The sequence below is a fragment of the Panulirus ornatus genome, chromosome 19, assembly GCF_036320965.1.
Source record: "Panulirus ornatus isolate Po-2019 chromosome 19, ASM3632096v1, whole genome shotgun sequence".
NCBI classification, from domain to species: domain Eukaryota; kingdom Metazoa; phylum Arthropoda; class Malacostraca; order Decapoda; family Palinuridae; genus Panulirus; species Panulirus ornatus.
Genome location: NC_092242.1, coordinates 21,574,744 through 21,595,756, shown reverse-complemented (window position 1 = coordinate 21,595,756; position 21,013 = coordinate 21,574,744). Strand labels below are relative to the sequence as shown.

Genomic DNA, 21,013 nt, shown 5'->3' with positions numbered 1-21,013 from the left:
AAATACTCACTCCATCTCCTTCTCACATCACCACTACTTGTTATCACCTCCCCATTTGCGTCCTTCACTGTAGTTCCGATTTGCTCCCTTGTCTTACGCACGTTATTTACCTCCTTCCAGAACATCTATTTATTCTCCCTAAAATTTAATGATACTCTCTCACCCCAACTCTCATTTGCCCTCTTTTTCACCTCTTACATCTTTCTCTTGACCTCCTATCTCTTTCTTTTATACATCTCCCACTCAATTTCATTTTTTCGCTGCAAAAATCGTCCAAATGCCTCTCTCTTCTATTTCACTAATAATCTTACTTGTTTATCCCACCACTCACTATCCTTTCTAATCAACCCACCTCCCACTCTTCTATATATATATATATATATATATATATATATATATATATATATATTATATATTTTTTTTTTTTTTTTGCTTTGTCGCTGTCTCCTGCGTTTGCGAGGTAGCGCAAGGAAACAGACGAAAGAAATGGCCCAACCCACCCCCATACACATGTATATACATACGTCCACACACGCAAATATACATACCTACACAGCTTTCCATGGTTTTCCCCAGACGCTTCACATGCCTTGATTCAATCCACTGACAGCACGTCAACCCCGGTATACCACATCGATCCAATTCACTCTATTCCTTGCCCTCCTTTCACCCTCCTGCATGTTCAGGCCCCGATCACACAAAATCTTTTTCACTCCATCTTTCCACCTCCAATTTGGTCTCCCACTTCTCCTCATTCCCTCCACCTCCGACACATATATCCTCTTGGTCAATCTTTCCTCACTCATTCTCTCCATGTGCCCAAACCATTTCAGAACACCCTCTTCTACTCTCTCACCCACGCTCTTTTTATTTCCACACCTCTCTCTTACCCTTACGTTACTTACTCGATCAAACCACCTCACACAACACATTGTCCTCAAACATCTCATTTCCAGCACATCCATCCTCCTGCGCACAACTCTATCCATAGCGCACCGCTCGCAACCATACAACATTGTTGGAACCACTATTCCTTGAAACATACCCATTTTTGTTTTCCGAGATCATGTTCTCGACTTCCACACATTCTTCAAGGCTCCCAGAATTTTCGCCCCCTCCCCCACCCTATGATCCACTTCCGCTTCCATGGTTCCATCCGCTGCCGTATCCACTCCCAGATATCTAAAACACTTTACTTCCTCCAGTTTTTCTCCACTCAAACTTACCTCCCAATTGACTTGACCCTCAACCCTACTGTACCTAATAACCTTGCTCTTATTCACATTTACTCTTAACTTTCTTCTTTCACACACTTTACCAAACTCAGTCACCAGCTTCTGCAGTTTCTCATATGAATCAGCCACCAGCGCTGTATCATCAGCGAACAACAACTAACTCACTTTCTTAGATCTCTCATCCGAAACAGACTTCATACTTGCCCCTCTTTCCAAAACTCTTGCATTCACCTCCCTAACAACCCCATCCATAAACAAATTAAACAACCATGGAGACATCACACACCCCTGCCGCAAACGTACATTCACTGAGAACCAATCACTTTCCTCTCTTCCTACACGTACACATGCCTTACATCCTCGATAAAAACTTTTCACTGCTTCTAACAACTTGCCTCCCACACCATATATTTTTAATACCTTCCACAGAGCATCTCTATCAACTCTATCATATGCCTTCTCCAGATCCATAAATGCTACATACAAATCCATTTGCTTTTCTAAGTATTTCTCACATACATTCTTCAAAGCAAAAACCTGATCCACACATCCTCTACCACTTCTGAAACCACACTGCTCTTCCCCAATCTGATGCTCTGTACATGCTTTCACCCTCTCAATCAATACCCTCCCATATAATTTACCAGGAATACTCAACAAACTTATACCTCTGTAATTTGAGCACTCACTCTTATCCCCTTTGTCTTTGTACAATGGCAGTATGCACGCATTCCGCCAATCCTCAGGCACCTCACCATGAGTCATACATACATTAAATAACCTCACCAACCAGTCAATAATACAGTCACCCCCTTTTTTAATAAATTCCACTGCAATACCATCCAAACCTGCTGCCTTGCCGGCTTTCATCTTCTGCAAAGCTTTTACTACCTCATCTCTGTTTACCAAATCATTTTCCTTAACCCTCTCACTTTGCACACCACCTCGACCAAAACACCCTATGTCTGCCACTCTATCATCAAACACATTCAACAAACCTTCAAAATACTCACTCCATCTCCTTCTCACATCACCACTACTTGTTATCACCTCCCCATTTGCGTCCTTCACTGTAGGCCCCATTTGCTCCCTTGTCTTACGCACGTTATTTACCTCCTTCCAGAACATCTATTTATTCTCCCTAAAATTTAATGATACTCTCACCCCAACTCTCATTTGCCCTCTTTTTCACCTCTTGCACCTTTCTCTTGACCTCCTGTCTCTTTCTTTTATAGATCTCCCACTCAATTTCATTTTTCCCTGCAAAAATCGTCCAAATGCCTCTCTCTTCTCTTTCACTAATAATCTTACTTCTTTATCCCACCACTCACTATCCTTTCTAATCAACCCACCTCCCACTCTTCTATATATATCTATATATATATATATATATATTTTTTTTTTTTCTTGCTTTGTCGCTGTCTCCTGCATTTGCGAGGTAGCGCGAGGAAACAGACGAAAGAAATGGCCCAACCCACCCCGATACACATGTATATACATACGTCCACACACGCAAATATACATACCTACACAGCTTTCCATGGTTTTCCCCAGACGCTTCACATGCCCTGATTCAATCCACTGACAGCACGTCAACCCCGGTATACCACATCGATCCAATTCACTCTATTCCTTGCCCTCCTTTCACCCTCCTGCATGTTCAGGCCCCGATCACACAAAATCTTTTTCACTCCATCTTTCTACCTCCAATTAGGTCTCCCACTTCTACTCGTTCCCTCCACCTCCGACACATATATCCTCTTGGTCAATCTTTCCTCACTCATTCTCTCCATGTGCCCAAACCATTTCAAAACACCCTCTTCTACTCTCTCAACCACGCTCTTTTTATTTCCACACATCTCTCTTACCCTTACGTTAATTACTCGATCAAACCACCTCACACCACACATTGTCCTCAAACATCTCATTTCCAGCACATCCATCCTCCTGCGCACAACTCTATCCATAGCCTGCGCCTCGCAACCATACAACATTGTTGGAACCACTATTCCTTCAAACATACCCATTTTTGCTTTCCGAGATAATGTTCTCGACTTCCACACATTCTTCAAGGCTCCCAGAATTTTTGCCCCCTCCCCCACCCTATGATCCACTTCCGCTTCCATGGTTCCATCCGCTGCCAGATCCACTCCCAGATATCTAAAACACTTCCTCCAGATTTTCTCCATTCTAACTTACCTCCCAATTGACTTGACCCTCAACCCTACTGTACCTAATAACCTTGCTCTTATTCACATTTACTCTTAACTTTCTTCTTTCACACACTTTACTAAACTCAGTCACCAGCTTCTGCAGTTTTTCACATGAATCAGCCACCAGCGTTGTATCATCAGCGAACAGTAACTGACTCACTTCCCAAGCTCTCTCATCCCCAACAGACTTCATACTTGCCCCTCTTTCCAAAACTCTTGCATTCACCTCCCTAACAACCCCATCCATAAACAAATTAAACAACCATGGAGACATCACACACCCCTGCCGCAAACCTACATTCACTGAGAACCAATCACTTTCCTCTCTTCCTACACGTACTCATGCCTTACATCCTCGATAAAAACTTTTCACTGCTTCTAACAACTTGCCTCCCACACCATATATTCTTAATACCTTCCACAGAGCATCTATATCAACTCTATCATATGCCTTCTCCAGATCCATAAATGCTACATAGAAATCCAATTGCTTTTCTAAGTATTTCTCACATACATTCTTCAAAGCAAACACCTGATCCACACAACCTCTATCACTTCTGAAACCACACTGCTCTTCCCCTATCTGATGCTCTGTACATGCCTTCACCCTCTCAATCAATACCCTCCCATATAATTTACCAGGAATACTCAACAAACTTATACCTCTGTAATTTCAGCACTCACTCTTATCCCCTTGCCTTTGTACAATGGCACTATGCACGCATTCTTCCAATCCTCAGGCACCTCACCATGAGTCATACATACATTAAATAACCTTACCAACCTGTCAGTAATACAGTCACCCCCTTTTTTAATAAATTCCACTTGAATACCATCCAAACCTGCTGCCTTGCCAGCTTTCATCTTCTGCAAAGCTTTTACTACCTTTTCGCTGTTTACATAATCATTTTCCCTAACCCTCTCAATTTGCACACCACCTCGACCAAAACACCCTATATCTGCCACTCTATCATCAAACACATTCAACAAACCTTTAAAATACTCACTCCATCTCCTTCTCACATCACCACTACTTGTTATCACCTCCCCATTTGCGTCCTTCACTGTAGTTCCCATTTGCTCCCTTGTCTTACGCACGTTATTTACCTCCTTCCAGAACATCTATTTATTCTCCCTAAAATTTAATGATACTCTCTCACCCCAACTCTCATTTGCCCTCTTTTTCACCTCTTGCACCTTTCTCTTGACCCCGTCTCCTTCTTTTATACATCTCCCACTCAATTTCATTTTTTCGCTGCAAAAATCGTCCAAATGCCTCTCTCTTCTATTTCACTAATAATCTTACTTCTTTACCCCACCACTCACTATCCTTTCTAATCAACCCACCTCTCACTCTTATATATATATATATATATATATATATATATATATATATATATATATATATATATATATATATATATATATATTTTTTTTTTTTTTCTTGCTTTGTCGCTGTCTCCCGCATTTGCGAGGTAGCGCAAGGAAACAGACGAAAGAAATGGCCCAACCCACCCCCATACACATGTATATACATACGTCCACACACGCAAATATACATACCTACACAGCTTTCCATGGTTTTCCCCAGACGCTTCACATGCCTTGATTCAATCCACTGACAGCACATCAACCCCGGTATACCACATCGATCCAATTCACTCTATTCCTTGCCCTCCTTTCACCCTCCTGCATGTTCAGGCCCCGATCACACAAAATCTTTTTCTCTTCCTCTTTCCACCTCCAGTTTGGTCTCCCACTTCTCTTCATTCCCTCCACCTCCGACACATATATCCTCTTGGTCAATCTTTCCTCACTCATTCTCTCCATGTGCCCAAACCATTTCAAAACACCCTCTTCTGCTCTCTCAACCACGCTCTTTTTATTTCCACACCTCTCTCTTACCCTTACGTTACTTACTCGATCAAACCCACTCACACCACACATTGTCCTCAAACATCTCATTTCCAGCACATCCATCCTTCTGCGCACAACTCTATCCATAGCCTGCGCCTCGCAACCATACAACATTGTTGGAACCACTATTCCTTCAAACATACCCATTTTTGCTTTCCGAGATAATGTTCTCGACTTCCACACATTCTTCAAGGCTCCCAGAATTTTCGCCCCTCCCCCACCCAATGATCCACTTCCTCTTCCATGGTTCCATCCGCTGCCAGATCCACTCCCAGATATCTAAAACACTTTACTTCCTCCAGTTTTTCTCCATTCAAACTTACCTCCCAATTGACTTGACCCTCAACCCTACTGTACATAATAACCTTGCTCTTATTCACATTTACTCTTAACTTTCTTCTTTCACACACTTTACCAAACTCAGTCACCAGCTTCTGCAGTTTTTCACATGAATCAGCCACCAGCACTGTATCATCAGCGAACAGCAACTGACTCACTTCCCAAGCTCTCTCATCCCCAACAGACTTCATACTTGCCCCTCTTTCTAAAACTCTTGCATTCACCTCCCTAACAACCCCATCCATAAATAAATTAAACAACCATGGAGACATCACACACCCCTGCCGCAAACCTACATTCACTGAGAACCAATCACTTTCCTCTCTTCCTACATATACTCATGCCTTACATCCTCGATAAAAACTTTTCACTGCTTCTAACAACTTGCCTCCCACACCATATATTCTTAATATCTTCCACAGAGCATCTCTATCAACTCTATCATATGCCTACTCCAGATCCATAAATGCTTCATACAAATCCAATTGCTTTTCTAAGTATTTCTCACATACATTCTTCAAAGGAAACACCTGATCCACACATCCTCTATCACTTCTGAAACAACACTGCTTTTCCCCAATCTGATGCTCTGTACATGCCTTCACCCTCTCAATCAATACCCTCCCATATAATTTACCAGGAATACTCAACAAACTTATACCTCTGTAATTTGAGCACTCACTCTTATCCCCTTTGCCTTTGTACAATGGCACTATGCATGCATTCTGCCAATCCTCAGGCACCTCACCATGAGTCATACCTACATTAAATAACCTTACCAACCTGTCAATAATACAGTCACCCCCTTTTTTAATAAATTCCACTTGAATACCATCCAAACCTGCTAATACAGTCACCCCCTTTTTTAATAAATTCCACTTGAATACCATCCAAACCTGCTGCCTTGCCGGCTTTCATCTTCTGCAAAGCTTTTACTACCTTTTCGCTATTTAAATAATCATTTTCCCTAACCCTCTCACTTTGCACACCACCTCGACCAAAACACCCTATATCTGCCACTCTATCATCAAACACATTCAACAAACCTTCAAAATACTCACTCCATCTCCTTCTCACATCACCACTACTTGTTATCACCTCCCCATTTGCGTCCTTCACTGTAGTTCCCATTTGCTCCCTTGTCTTACGCACGTTATTTACCTCCTTCCAGAACATCTATTTATTCTCCCTAAAATTTAATGATACTCTCTCACCCCAACTCTCATTTGCCCTCTTTTTCACCTCTTATATCTTTCTCTTGACCTCCTATCTCTTTCTTTTATACATCTCCCACTCAATTTCATTTTTTCGCTGCAAAAATCGTCCAAATGCCTCTCTCTTCTATTTCACTAATAATCTTACTTCTTTATCCCACCACTCACTATCCTTTCTAATCAACCCACCTCCCACTCTTCTATATATATATATATATATATATATATATATATGTATATATATATATTTTTTTTTTTTTGCTTTGTCGCTGTCTCCTGCGTTTGCGAGGTAGCGCAAGGAAACAGACGAAAGAAATGGCCCAACCCACCCCCATACACATGTATATACATACGTCCACTCACGCAAATATACATACCTACACAGCTTTCCATGGTTTACCCCAGACGCTTCACATGCCTTGATTCAATCCACTGACAGCACGTCAACCCCGGTATACCACATCGCTCCAATTCACTCTATTCCTTAACCTCCTTTCACCCTCCTGCATGTTCAGGCCCCGATCACACAAAATCTTTTTCACTCCATCTTTCCACCTCCAATTTGGTCTCCCTCTTCTCCTCGTTCCCTCCACCTCCGACACATATATCCTCTTGGTCAATCTTTCCTCACTCATTCTCTCCATGTGACCAAACCATTTCAAAACACCCTCTTCTGCTCTCTCAACCACACTCTTTTTATTTCCACACATCTCTCTTACCCTTACATTACTTACTCGATCAAACCACCTCACATCACATATTGTCCTCAAACATCTCATTTCCAGCACATCCATCCTCCTGCGCACAACTCCATCCATAGCCCACACCTCGCAATCATACAACATTGTTGGAACCACTATTCCTTCAAACATAGCCATTTTTGCTTTCCGAGATAATGTTCTCGACTTCCAAACATTCTTCAAGGCTCCTAGAATTTTCGCCCCCTCCCCCACCCTATGATTCACTTCCGCTTCCATGGTTCCATCCGCTGCCATATCCACTCCCAGATATCTAAAACACTTTACTTCCTCCAGTTTTTCTCCATTCAAACTTACCTCCCAGTTGCAATTACTTGACCCTCAACCTTAGTGTACTTAATAACCTTGCTCTTATTCACATTTACTCTTAACTTTCTTCTTTCACACACTTTACCAAACTCAGTCACCAGCTTCTGTAGTTTCTTACATGAATTAGCCACCAGCACTTTATCATCAGCGAACAACAACTGACTCACTTCCCAAGCTCTCTCATCCACACGAGACTGCATACTTGCCCCTCTTTCCAAAACTCTTGCATTCACCTCCTTAACAACCCCATCCATAAAGAAATTAAACAACCATGGAGACATCACACACCCCTGCCGCAAACCTACATTTACTGTGAACCAATCACTTTCCTCTCTTCCTACACGTACACTTGCCTTACTTCCTCGATAAAAACTTTTCACTGCTTCTAACAACTTGCCTCCCACACCATATATTCTTAAAACCTTCCACAGAGTATCTCTATCAACTCTTATCATATGCCTTCTGCAGATCCATAAATGCTACATACAAATCCATTTGTTTTTCTAAGTATTTCTCACATACATTCTTCAAAGCAAACACCTGATCCACACATCCTCTACCACTTCTGAAACCACACTGCTCTTCCCCAATCTGATGCTCTGTACATGGCTTCACCCTCTCAGTCAATACCCTCCCATATAATTTAACAGGAATACTCAACAAACTTATACCTCTATAATTTGAGCACTCACTCTTATCCCCTTTGCCTTTGTACAATGTCACTATGCAAGCATTCCGCCAATCCTCAGGCACCTCACCATGAATCATACATACATTAAATAACCTTACCAACCAATCAACAATACAGTCACCCCCTTTTTTAATAAATTGCACTGCAATACCATCCATACCAAATCATTTTCCCTAACCCTCTCACTTTGCACACCACCTCGACCAAAACACCCTATATCTGCCACTCTATCATCAAACACATTCAACAAACCTTCAAAATACTCACTCCATCTCCTTCTCACGTCACCACTACTTGTTATAACCTCCCATTAGCCCCCTTCACTGAAGTTCCCATTTGCTCCCTTGTCTTATGCACTTTATTTACCTCCTTCCAAAACATCTTTTTATTCTCCCTAAAATTTAATGATACTCTCTCACCCCAACTCTCATTTGCCCTCTTTTTCTCCTCTTGCACCTTTCTCTTGACCTCCTGTCTCTTTCTTTTATACCTCTCCCACTCATTTGCATTTTTTTTCCCTGCAAAAATCGTCCAAATGCCTCTCTCTTCGCTTTCACTAATAATCTTACTTCTTCCTTCCACCACTCACTACCTTTTCTGATCAACCCACCTCCCACGCTTCTCATGCCACAAGCATCTTTTGCGCAAGCCATCACTGCTTCCCTAAATACATCCCATTCCTCCCCCACTCCCCTTACCTCCTTTGTTCTCACCTTTTTCCATTCTGTACTCAGTCTCTCCACGTTCTTCCTCACACAAGTCTCCTTCCCAAGCTCACTTACTCTCACCACTCTCTTCACCCCAACATTCTTCTTTTCTGAAAGCCCCCACAAATATTCACCTTCGCCTCCACAAGATAATGATCAGACATCCCTCCAGTTGCACCTCTCAGCACATTAACATCCAAAAGTCTCTCTTTCGTGCTCCTATCAATTAACACGTAATCCAATAACGCTCTCTGGCCATCTCTCCTACTTACATACGTATACTTATGTATATCTCGCTTTTTAAACCAGGTATTCCCAATCACCAGTCCTTTTTCAGCACATAAATCTACAAGCTCTTCACCATTTCCATTTACAACACTGAACACTCCATGTTTACCATTTATTTCCTGAACTGCCACATGACTCACCTTTGCATTCGAATCACCCAATCACTATAACCTGGTCTTGTGCATCAAAACCACTAACACACTCTTTCAGCTGCTCCCAAAACACTTGCCTCTCATGATCTTTCTTCTCATGCCCAGGTGCATATGCACCAATAATCACCTAAATATACACATGTACATAATTCATACTGTCTGCCTTTGTTCATTCCCATCGCCACCCCTTCAGACATGAAATAACAGCCCCCTCCCCCGCGTGTGCGCAAGGTAGTGCTAGGAAAAGACAACAAAGGCCCCATTCGTTCACACTCAGTCTCTAGCTATCATGTAATAATGCACCGAAACCACAGCTCCCTTTCCACATCCAGGCTTCACAGAACTTTCCATGGTTTACCCCAGACGCTTCACATACCCTGGTTCAGTCCATTGACTGCACGTCGACCCCGGTATACCACATCGTTCCAGTTCACTCTGTTCCTTACACGCCTTTCACCCTCCTGCATGTTCAGGCCCCGATCACTCAAAATCTTTTTCACTCCATCTTTCCACCTCCAATTTGGTCTCCCACTTTTCCTCGTTCCCTCCGCCTCTGACACATATATCCTCTTTGTCAATCTTCCCTCACTCGTTCTCTCCATGTGACCAAACCATTTCAAAACACCCTCATCTGCTCTCTCAACCACACTCTTTTTATTACCACACATCTCTCTTTCTCTATTATTACTTACTTGATCAAACCACCTCACACCACATATTGTCCTGAAACATCTCATTTTCAGCACATCCACCCTCCTGCGCACAACTCTATCTGTAGCCCACGCCTCACAACTATATATCATTGTTGGCACCACTATTCCTTCAAACATTCCCATTTTTGCTTTCTGAGATAATGTTCTCGACTTCCACACATTTTTCAACACTCCCAGAACTTTCGTCCCCTTCCCCTCCCTATGATTCACTTCCGCTTCCATGGTTCCATCCGCTGCCAAATCCTTTCTCAGATATCTAAAACACTTCACTTTCTCCAATTTTTCTCCATTCAAACTTACCTCCCAATTGACTTGTCCCTCAACCCTACTGTATCTAATAACCTTACTCTTATTCACATTTACTCTCAACTTTCTTCTTTCACACACTTTACCAAACTCAGTCACCAGCTTCTGCAGTTTCTCACCCGAATCAGCCACCAGCACTGTATCATCAGTGAACAACAACTGACTTACTTCCCAAGCTCTCTCATCCACAACAGACTGCATACTTGCCCCTCTTTCCAAAACTCTTGAATTTACCTCCCTAAGAACCCTATCCATAAACAAATTTAACAACCATGGAGACATCACACACCCCTTCCGCAAACCAACATTCACTGAGAACCAATCACTTTCCTCTCTTCCTACATGTACGCATGCCTTACATCCTCGATAAAAACTTTTCACTGCTTCTAACAACTTGCCTCATCCCTCCAGTTGCACCTCTCAGCACATTAACATCGAAAAGTCTCTCTTTCACGCGCCCATCAATTAACACGTAATCCAATAATGATCTCTTGCCCTCTCTTCTACTTACATATGTATACTTATGTATATATCTCTTTTTAAACCAGGTATTCCCAATCACCCGTCCTTCTTCAGCACATAAATCTACAAGCTGTTTACCATTTCCATTTACAACACTGAACACCCCATGTACCCCAGTTATTCCCTCAACTGCCACATTACTCATCTTTGCATTCAAATCACCCATCACTACAACCTGGTCTCATGCATCAAAACTACCAACACACTCTCTCATCTGCTCCTAAAACACTTGGCTCTCATGATCTTTCTTCTCATGCCCAGATGCATATGCACCAATAATCACCCATCTCTCTCCATCCACTTTCAGTTTTACCCATATCAATCTAGAATTTTCTTTCTTACACTCTATCACATACTCCTACCACCCCTGTTTCAGGAGTAGTGCTACTCATTCCCTTGCTCTTGTCCTCTCACTAACCCCTGACTTTACTCCCAAGACATTCCCAAACCACTCTTTCCCTTTACCCTTGAGCTTTGTTTCACTCAGAGCCAAAACATCCAGGTTCCTTTTCTCAAATATACTACCTTTTTCTCCTTTTTTCTTGTCTTGTTGCATCCACATGCATTTAGACACCCCAATGTGAGCCTTTGAGGAGGATGAGCACTCTCTGCATGACTTCTTCAGTTTCCCCTTTTAGAAAGTTGAAATACAAGGAGGGTAGGGCTTCTAGCCCCCCGGCCCCGTCCCCTTTAGTCGCCTTCTACGACACGTAAGGAATGCCTAGGAAGTATTCTTTTACCCCTATCCCAAAGATTTAATGATACTCTCTCACCCCAACTCTCGTTTGCCCTCTTTTTCACCTTTTGCACCTATTTCTTGACCTCTACCTCTTTCTTTTATACATCTCCCAGTCATTTGCACTATATTCCTGCAAAAATGGTCCAAATGCCTTTCTCTTCTCTTTCACTATTAATGTTACTTCTTCACCCCACCACTCACTACCCTTTCTAATCTGCCCACCTCCCATGGTTCTCATGCTACAAGTATGTTTTGCCCAAACCAACTCTGCTTCCCTAAATACATCCCATTCCTCCCCTACTCCCCTTACGTTCTTTGCTCTCACCTTTTTCCATTCTGCACTCAGTCTCTCCTGGTGTTTCCTCGCACAGGTCTCCTTCCCAAGCTCACTTACTCTCACCACTCTCTTCACCCCAACATTCTCTCTGCTTTTCTGAAAACCTCTATAAATCTTCACCTTCGCCTCCACAAGATAATGATCAGATATCCTTCCAGTTGCACCTGTCAGCACATCCAGAAGTCTCTTTCACATGCCTATCAATTAACGTGTAATCCAATAACGCTCTCTGGCCATCTCTCCTACTTACATACATATACCTGTGTATATCCCTTTTTAAACCAGATATTCCCAATCACTAGTCCTTTTTCAGCACTCAAGTCTACAAGCTCTTCACTGTTTCCATTTACAATACTAAACACCCCATGTACACAATTATTCCCTCAACTGCCACATTACTCACCTTTGCATTCAAATCACCCATCACTATAACCCGGTCTCGTGCATCAAACTGCTAACACACTCACTCAGCTGCTCCCAAAACACTTGCCTCTCATGATCTTTCTTCTCATGCCCAGGTGCTTACTCCCCAATAATTACCCATCTCTCTCCATCCACTTTCAGTTTTACTCATATCAATTTAGAGTTTACTTTCTTACATTCTATGATATACTCCAACCACTCCTGTTTTAGTAGTAGTGCTACTCCTTCCTTTGCTCTTTTCCTGTCACTAACCTCTGACTTTACTCCCAAAAACATTCCCATACCACTCTTCCCCTTTATTACCCTTGAGCTTCGTTTCACTCAGAGCCTAAACATCCAGGCTCCTTTCTTCAAACTTACAACCTATCTCTCCTTTTTTCACATCTTGGTTACATCCACACACATCTAAATACCCCAATCTGAACCTTTGAGGAGGATGAGCACTCCCCGCATGACTCCTTCTTCTGTCTCCCCTTTTAGAAAGTTAAAATACAAGTAGGGTAGGGTTTCTAGCCCCCGTTCCTTCCCCTTTAGCCATCTTTTATGATATGTGGGAAATGCGTGGGAGGTATCCTTTCTCCCCTATCCCCAGGGATAGTATGTATGTATGTATATTTTTTATATTTATTTTCCCCTATCCCCAGGGATAATATGTATGTATATTTTTTTATATTTATTTTTTTTCTATTATACTTTGTCGTTGTCTCCCGCATTAGCGAGGTAGCGCAAGGAAACAGACAAAAGAATGGCCCAACCCACCCACATACACATGTCTATACATACACGTCCACACACGCACACATACCTACCTATACATTTCAACATTTTATCCCTGGGGATAGGGGAGAAAGAATACTTCCCAAGCATTCCTCACGTGTTGTAGAAGGCGACTAAAGGGGATGGGTGTAGGGGGCTAGAAACGTTTTACTCCTTGTATTTTAGCTTTCTAAAAGGGAAAGCAGAAGGAGTCACGTGGGGAGTGCTCATCCTCCTTGAAGGCTAAAATGGGTGTGTCTAAATGTGAGTAGATGTAACCAAGATGAAAAAAAAAAGAGAGATAGGTAGTATGTTTGAGGAAAGGAACCTGGATGTTATGTACATATATACACATGTACATAATTCATACTGTCTGCCCTTATTCATTCCCATTGCCACCCCACCACACATGAAATGACAACCCCCTCCCCCTGCATACCCTGGTTCAATCCACTGACAGCACGTAGACCCTGGTATACCACATCGTTCCAATTCACTGTATTCCTTGCAAGCCTTTCACCCTCCTGCTTGTTCAGGCCCTGATCACTCAAAATCCTTTTCACTTCATCTTTAATTTTTATATTATTGACGAAATGCCCATGATTTGGGCCTGAGCTGCTTGTGCCATCACAGCTAATATCAAAGAAAGTAACATAAGGTACATTAATATTTAGAAAAGTAAGTAAATGTATTGTATAATATGTATGTGGTGTTAAGAGATCATGTGTGGCTAAGAAATATAAAATGTGTGTAATGTATTTAGATTGAAGTAGAAAGAAATGTCAAGGTATACTTACATAAAGAAGGAAGGTATGTGCTATAAGTTTGAACCTTTCCCTGTTATTTCGGGAATCTGACAGACCAACATAAACTTAAGTATTCCTCGCATTTTAGATATTTTCTTCATGAAAATATAGTAGAAATATCTCATGAGAGAAAATTGTTCTTTGTTTTTTTTTTTTTTTTTTGAACTGCATGTCCCACTATTCAAGGGTTAAAGTCATCTTAGGTTATATACTCTTTGTTTTTAGAATTAGGTAGGATGCTCAGAGGAATGATTACGTACATGCAACAACACACAGTGACATTTGTATCGAGCATATGAAATTATGCTTGGTGTGTATAGGATCTTTGGAGCCACAGTGTCCAAAAAACAAAAAAAGTTGTTTGCTTCACCTTACATTTTTGAGTGTTGTTACACTTACATTTTATTACTGTGCCATCTCTCATTTGACTGTGATTTCCATCTGCAGACATCTAGGGATGGAATTGACAAGAGTTCTGAAGTATTCTAGGTCCATATTTTAGGTCCTTGTTGAGGCACTGATGAGATGTTTCAGGAAGCAGCTACCTGATGGGGCATTCTGATTGCTCATTGCAGCTAGAAATCTTGTGTACTTGCATTTTTTGCCTTCATGTGACAATTTGGGCTTTCTCCTCCTTAGAAAGGTAAATGCCAACCATCCTGAAGTGCAGGTGGAAGAAATACAGCACCTAGAAGTGAAATTGCAAAAATGAAGTGGCATCCGGGAAGAGTAGAGAAAGAACATCATTCCATCAAGATAGCATGAGGCACACTGAGGCAGGTTACTGGTGCTCATGCAGTTAGAAACTCAAGTCTCAGTGATTAGATGTATGGTGATTTCGTCTGAGAGCATCATATGCTTGTACCCACAAAAATGTTAGCCATTTACCGCCTTTGAAAATATATGGTGGTGATAATGATTTTTGGAACTATAGTTTTATAAGACTTAATCATTCCTTCACAGTTTATATTTAAATCAAGCATATTATTTTACTTCAGAAAGCATGGGAAGTGATAGAAGTGCTCATGGGAGACCTGTTGAAGAAACCAGTGTCAAGCATCCCAGTTAATTGTGTTCGGGAGTTGTATGAAATGCTGCCAGAGGGTGTACAGTTTGAAAAGGTCCCACGTATTGAAAGTGATGACTTTGCTCAGTATAAAGTGCAGGTATGTATTTAATGTTTTTGATTTCCTGAAGTGTAAGCAGAACAGTGTCATTACACCTGTACCAGTCCATTTATGGCTACATTCTTTGAAGCATGAGAACTCCATGGAAGTTCATGATAGGGCCTTTATGCTTAAGACAAAAGTACCATTGTGAGTCTGAAAAATTAATTTATTTTTGGGTATGTATGCATTTGCTTAAATTTACATGGTAGGAAAAACTTAATTTCTTTCCATGATCACCTATCTTGTAAGCTAATGAGATTCATCTGTGGGTCTCTAGGGGATGGTAACCACCCTGTTAAGGCAATAGCTTCTCTTAGAACTCTTTTCCAGTCAGCTCTCACCATATGGTTATGACATTATCTTTCCACTAGTGGCCAAGCTGCTCTGGCCAACCACGACATAATTCGTCAAGATATTTACGCATGTTGGATGCATCCTGCAGTTTTTCATATTTCAAGTTGTGAATGAGGTCATGAGTTGATTTAGTGTTATCATGCCACTTGGCAGGGGCCATATATCTTTGAGTGGATATGTAATGAGCATTCTGGTACTTAAAGTTTTCCAGGTTAGCTTGTCTGCTGATCCTTGTCAGATAGCTCAGGGACCAATCTATTTCCAAGATGATATTTGTATCCTGAAATTTTTCTTCTTGATCAGTGTTATTATGCCTCTTGGCAGGGCCATATTTCTTTTGAGTGGATTTGTAATGAACGACCTGGAACTTCCTTAAAGTTCCCAGGTTGTTTAACTTGTTTGCTGGTTCCTAACGGACAAATTAGGGACCCATCAGTTTCCAGTATAATTATTCTGTTTCGTTTAAATTGTAGCTCGTATTCGCAGGATATCTTTTTCTCTCTTTCATACTTGTTCACTTTATTGAGGTACATATGAAAAAGAAAGAAATGGCTTTTGTTCACATCCATTCTCAAGCTGTCATGTATAATGCACCAAAATTACAGCCCCTTATCAACACCTAGGCCTCATTTACCTTTCTGTTGTTTCCCATCTGCATCATATACCCTGGTTCTGTCCATTGATGACATTGCTCTTGTATACAGCGTTGCTGCAATTCTTTATTCTGTGCATGCCTTACACCCTCTTGCATGTTTAGGCCCAGAGCATTTAAAACCTTCTTAAGCATATCTTCCATCTCCAGTTCAGTTTCCCTCTTCTCCTTGCCCCCTCCACTTGAGATGCATATATCCTCATTTTCAACATTGCTTCAATCATCCTTTCTGTAGGTCCAAACCACTCCAGTACACCCTCTTCAGCTCTTTCAGCCATACTTTTCTTATTACCACACTTTTCTCTGTGTAATTTCTTACCTGATCATCCTTCCTCACTCTACAAGTTGTCCTTAAACATTTCATGCCCAACACATCCTCCCTTCATAATTTGTATATGTAGAGCTTATGCCTTTCATCCATACAAAACTGTTGGGAATACAATACCATCAGACATGACCATATTTGCCCTCAATATAATCATCTCTCATTCCACATACTCTTCATTTTCTTTCAGGACTTTAACCCTCCTTGCCCAACCTATGGCCCACTTTTGTGTCTATAGTTCCATTTGCTGACATGTTCACTCCCATGTATCTACATCATGTTCTAGGCTCTCTCCATTCAGACTCACAACAACTACCCTGTCTCCTTTGACTGCTGAGTGTAATACGTTTGCTTTTATTCACATTTATTCACAGCTTTCTCTTTTTACTTTCTCCCTGACTCAAACACCAACTTCTTCCGTTCCTCATTTGAATCTGCCATTTGTGCTCTGTCGTCAGCAAATAACAACAGACTCATCTCCCAGGTGCCCCCCCCCCCCCTTCAGAAGTACTTTAAACCCTACTATCTGTCCAAGTCCTAACAGTCACCTCCCATCCATAAGCAGATTAAACAGCCATGGTGATATCATACACCTCTGCTGCAAGCCCATTTTCACATGTAACTAATCACCCTTCTCACTTCCTACTTGCACACATGCCATACTGATGAAAACTCTTCACTGCTTTTTATTTATGTAGTTTTCTTCTTTCACACCATATATTTGTAACAACTTCCATGGAGCATCTTGTCAAGTACATCATATTCTTTCTCCGGATCTCTAAATGCTACATATAGATCCTTTTGTTTCTCTTAAGTATTTGTCACTTAATTCTTTAAAAAGAAATGAGTACATGTTGTTCCTCCTCATCATGAAACTCTGTGCATGGCACCATCCTTTCAGTCACCACTCTTCCATACAACTGATGGATACAGTCAGCAAACTTATTCCTTTGTAATTTCATTATTCACATTAGTCCCATACATACTTCGAAAATCCTGACTTAACAGTCAACAGTACAATCATCTCCTTTCTTCAGATATTTAACTGTAGCTTTCAACTTTAGTTTTCAACTTTTTCATGTACATATCCCAGTAATTCTCTCCATCCCTGAAAATATTGTCCCTACACCCCTCTTGCATCTTTCACCTCACCAGGCACTTTACTCTCTGATCCCTCTTCTCATTACCCTTTCTTCTCACCTTTCCACTTCCCACCATTTGTAAGCGACACATTTCTATTGCACATTTAAGCAGTGCATCCTTAAGTATCTTACACTCCTCACCTACTCCCCTAGCTTCATGTACTCTAACCTATTGCCATTCTTCATTGAGTCTCTCCAGGTATCTCTTTTTGCAATCCATTTTCCCAAGCTCACTCACTTTCACAAGCCTCCTCCCACCCTTATTATTGCCTTCTTTCCTATAGCATCCACAAATCTTCACTTTTGCCTTCACCAGTTATGATCATACTTCCTACCAGCTGCCTTTCTCATCACATTCACAACTTAGTCTTTCCATTGCATGCTCAGTAATTAGTACTTAATCCATTAATGCCACCTTCCAATTCTTCCTACTAACCCATCTATACTTTTATATGTCCCCTTTTTTAAATCAAATATCCCAATTGCTATTCCTTTTTCAGGAGACTACTATGTAGACTGTTCTCCACTCTTATGCACAACTCCGGTTATCCTATCCCCCCATTATATCCTCAACTGCTGCATTACCCACTCTTGCATTTCATATTCCCATTGTTAGTATTTGATCCTTTTTATCAAAACTCCTTAGTCACTTTGTTTTCAGGTGCTAAAGCACTAATAATCACCCATCGCTCATAATCTACTTTTGTTTTTACTTTCATAATTCTGGAGCTCACTTCCTTGGAGTCTTCACATCTTCTACGACAGTATTATCTCTGCTTTAGGTTTCACTTTACATTATCCCAAACTTTATCCCTTGGACATTCACAGTCCATTCCTTCTACCCTTTTAGCTTTGTTTTGCTTTGAGCTAGAATATACAAGTTCTCCTTAGATATACTACCTGTTTCTTCCTTCTTTTTATCTTGGTCGCCCCTACATAAGCCTTCGAGGAAGTTGAGCTTCCTTGCTTTGTTCTTTTCATTTGTTCCAGGTTTTAGAAATTAAAGATACAAGGAGGATACAGTTTCCAGCACACTGTTCCTGCCTCTCCTAGTGTCCTTCGAGGATAAGTAGGGAATATGTGGGAAATATTCTTTCCTCCATCCCCAGTGATTCTGCTCTCCTTAGTCACCTACAACATGTAGGGAATACTAAGAAAGTATTCTAGACATCACAAATCACTCTTATCACTACAAGCACCATTTCACTGTATCCCAAGGCCTCTCATGCTTATGAGGAAACTACTATAAAGAAGACACTAAGCACTTCCAACTCAAATAGCCTGCTCTTTCTGCATGTAGATGCACACACATCACAAGACCAGTGGACATAGCCAGCTCTTGAGTGCTGCATTAGTGCAGGAGCCTTATAGAAGGAAAAGAGATTCCCTGGTTAAGAAGTTAAGTTAGAATATATTACGAATATCTTTATCTTTTTAGATTTACTAAAGAAGTAATTTCTGTGGAAGAGACCTGGTGTTACCCAGGACCTTTTTAAATACTCATGCAGCCTAAGGCTGTCCTGCTTCCAGTAGCAGGGAAATGTAGATTCTTCTGGATTGAGGAGCACCTTTGATGAGACTGTTCCCCCAGTGATAGAGCATCACCAAGGGTGACTCTTACTAATGATGTAACCTTGAGGAGGCAGAGTCAGGATATGTATTTATTCATATTATCTATATTCATTATACTTCATTGCCATTACCTGCATCAGCGAGGTAGTGTCAGGAAACTGACAAAGAATGCCATCAACTCATATATACATGTACATATATACATGCACATATACATATATATATATACATGTACATATATACATGCACGTATACATATATATACATATCAACATATACACATATACATACATATATACACATGTACAAATTGATACTTGGTTGCCTTCATCCAATCCCAGCGCTACCCTGCCCTACAGGAAACAGTGTTGTTCTCCCTACTTCAGAAAGTTAGCACCAGGAAAGCAGACAAAAATGGCCACATTCATTCACACTCATTTTCTAGCTGTCATGTGTAATGCACCAAAACCACAACTCCCTTTCCACATCCAGGCCTCACAAAACTTTCCATGGTTTACCCCAAACGCTTCATGTGCCCTGGTTCAGTCCATTGACAGCACGTCAACCCTGGTATACCACATCGTTCCAGTTCACTCTATTCTTTACACACCCTTTACCATCATGCATGTTCAGTCCCCAATTGCTCAGAATCTTTTTCACTCCACCATTCCACCTCCAATTTGGTCTCTCACTTCTCCTCTTTCCCTCCACCTCTGGCACATATATCCTCTTTGTCAATCTTTCCTCACTCATTCTCTCCATGTGACCAAACCATTTCAATACACCCTCTTCTGCTCTCTCAACCACACTCTGTTTATTACCACACATCTCTCTTACCCTTTCATTACTTACTCAATCAAACCACCTCTTACCACGTATTATCCTCAAACATTTCATTTCCAACACATCCACCCTCCTCCACACAACCCTATCTGTAGCCCATGCCTCGCAACCATGTAACATTGTTGGAACCACTATTCCTTCAAACATACCCCCTTTTGCTCTTCAAGATAATGTTCTCACCTTCCACACATTCTTCAACGCTCCCAGAACCTTTGCTCCTCCCCCACCCTGTGACTCACTTTCCCTTCCATGTTTCCATCCACTGCCAAATCCACTCCCAGATATCTAAAACTCTTCATTTCCTCCAATTTTTCTCCATTCAAACTTAGCTCCCAATTGACTTGACCCTCAACCCTACTGTACCTAATAACCTTGCTCTTATTCACATTTACTCTCAGCTTTCTTCTTTCACACACTTTACCAAACTCAGTCACCAGCCTCTGCAATTTCTCACCCGAATCAGCCTTCAGCTTTACCAAACTCAGTCACCAGCTTCTGCTGTTTCTGACCCGAATCAGCCACCAGCACTGT

The 21,013-nt window shown here is 41.4% G+C and overlaps 1 protein-coding gene across 1 annotated transcript in view; it reads left to right on the top strand.

The window, feature by feature from the left end:
* Dcr-2 (Endoribonuclease Dcr-2) overlaps positions 1-21,013 on the top strand; it is a 173,398-nt gene that overhangs the window by 145,584 nt on the left and 6,801 nt on the right. The window contains 1 exon segment of the mRNA XM_071673744.1: positions 15,424-15,591. Within this exon segment, the coding sequence (XP_071529845.1) occupies positions 15,424-15,591 (168 nt within the window).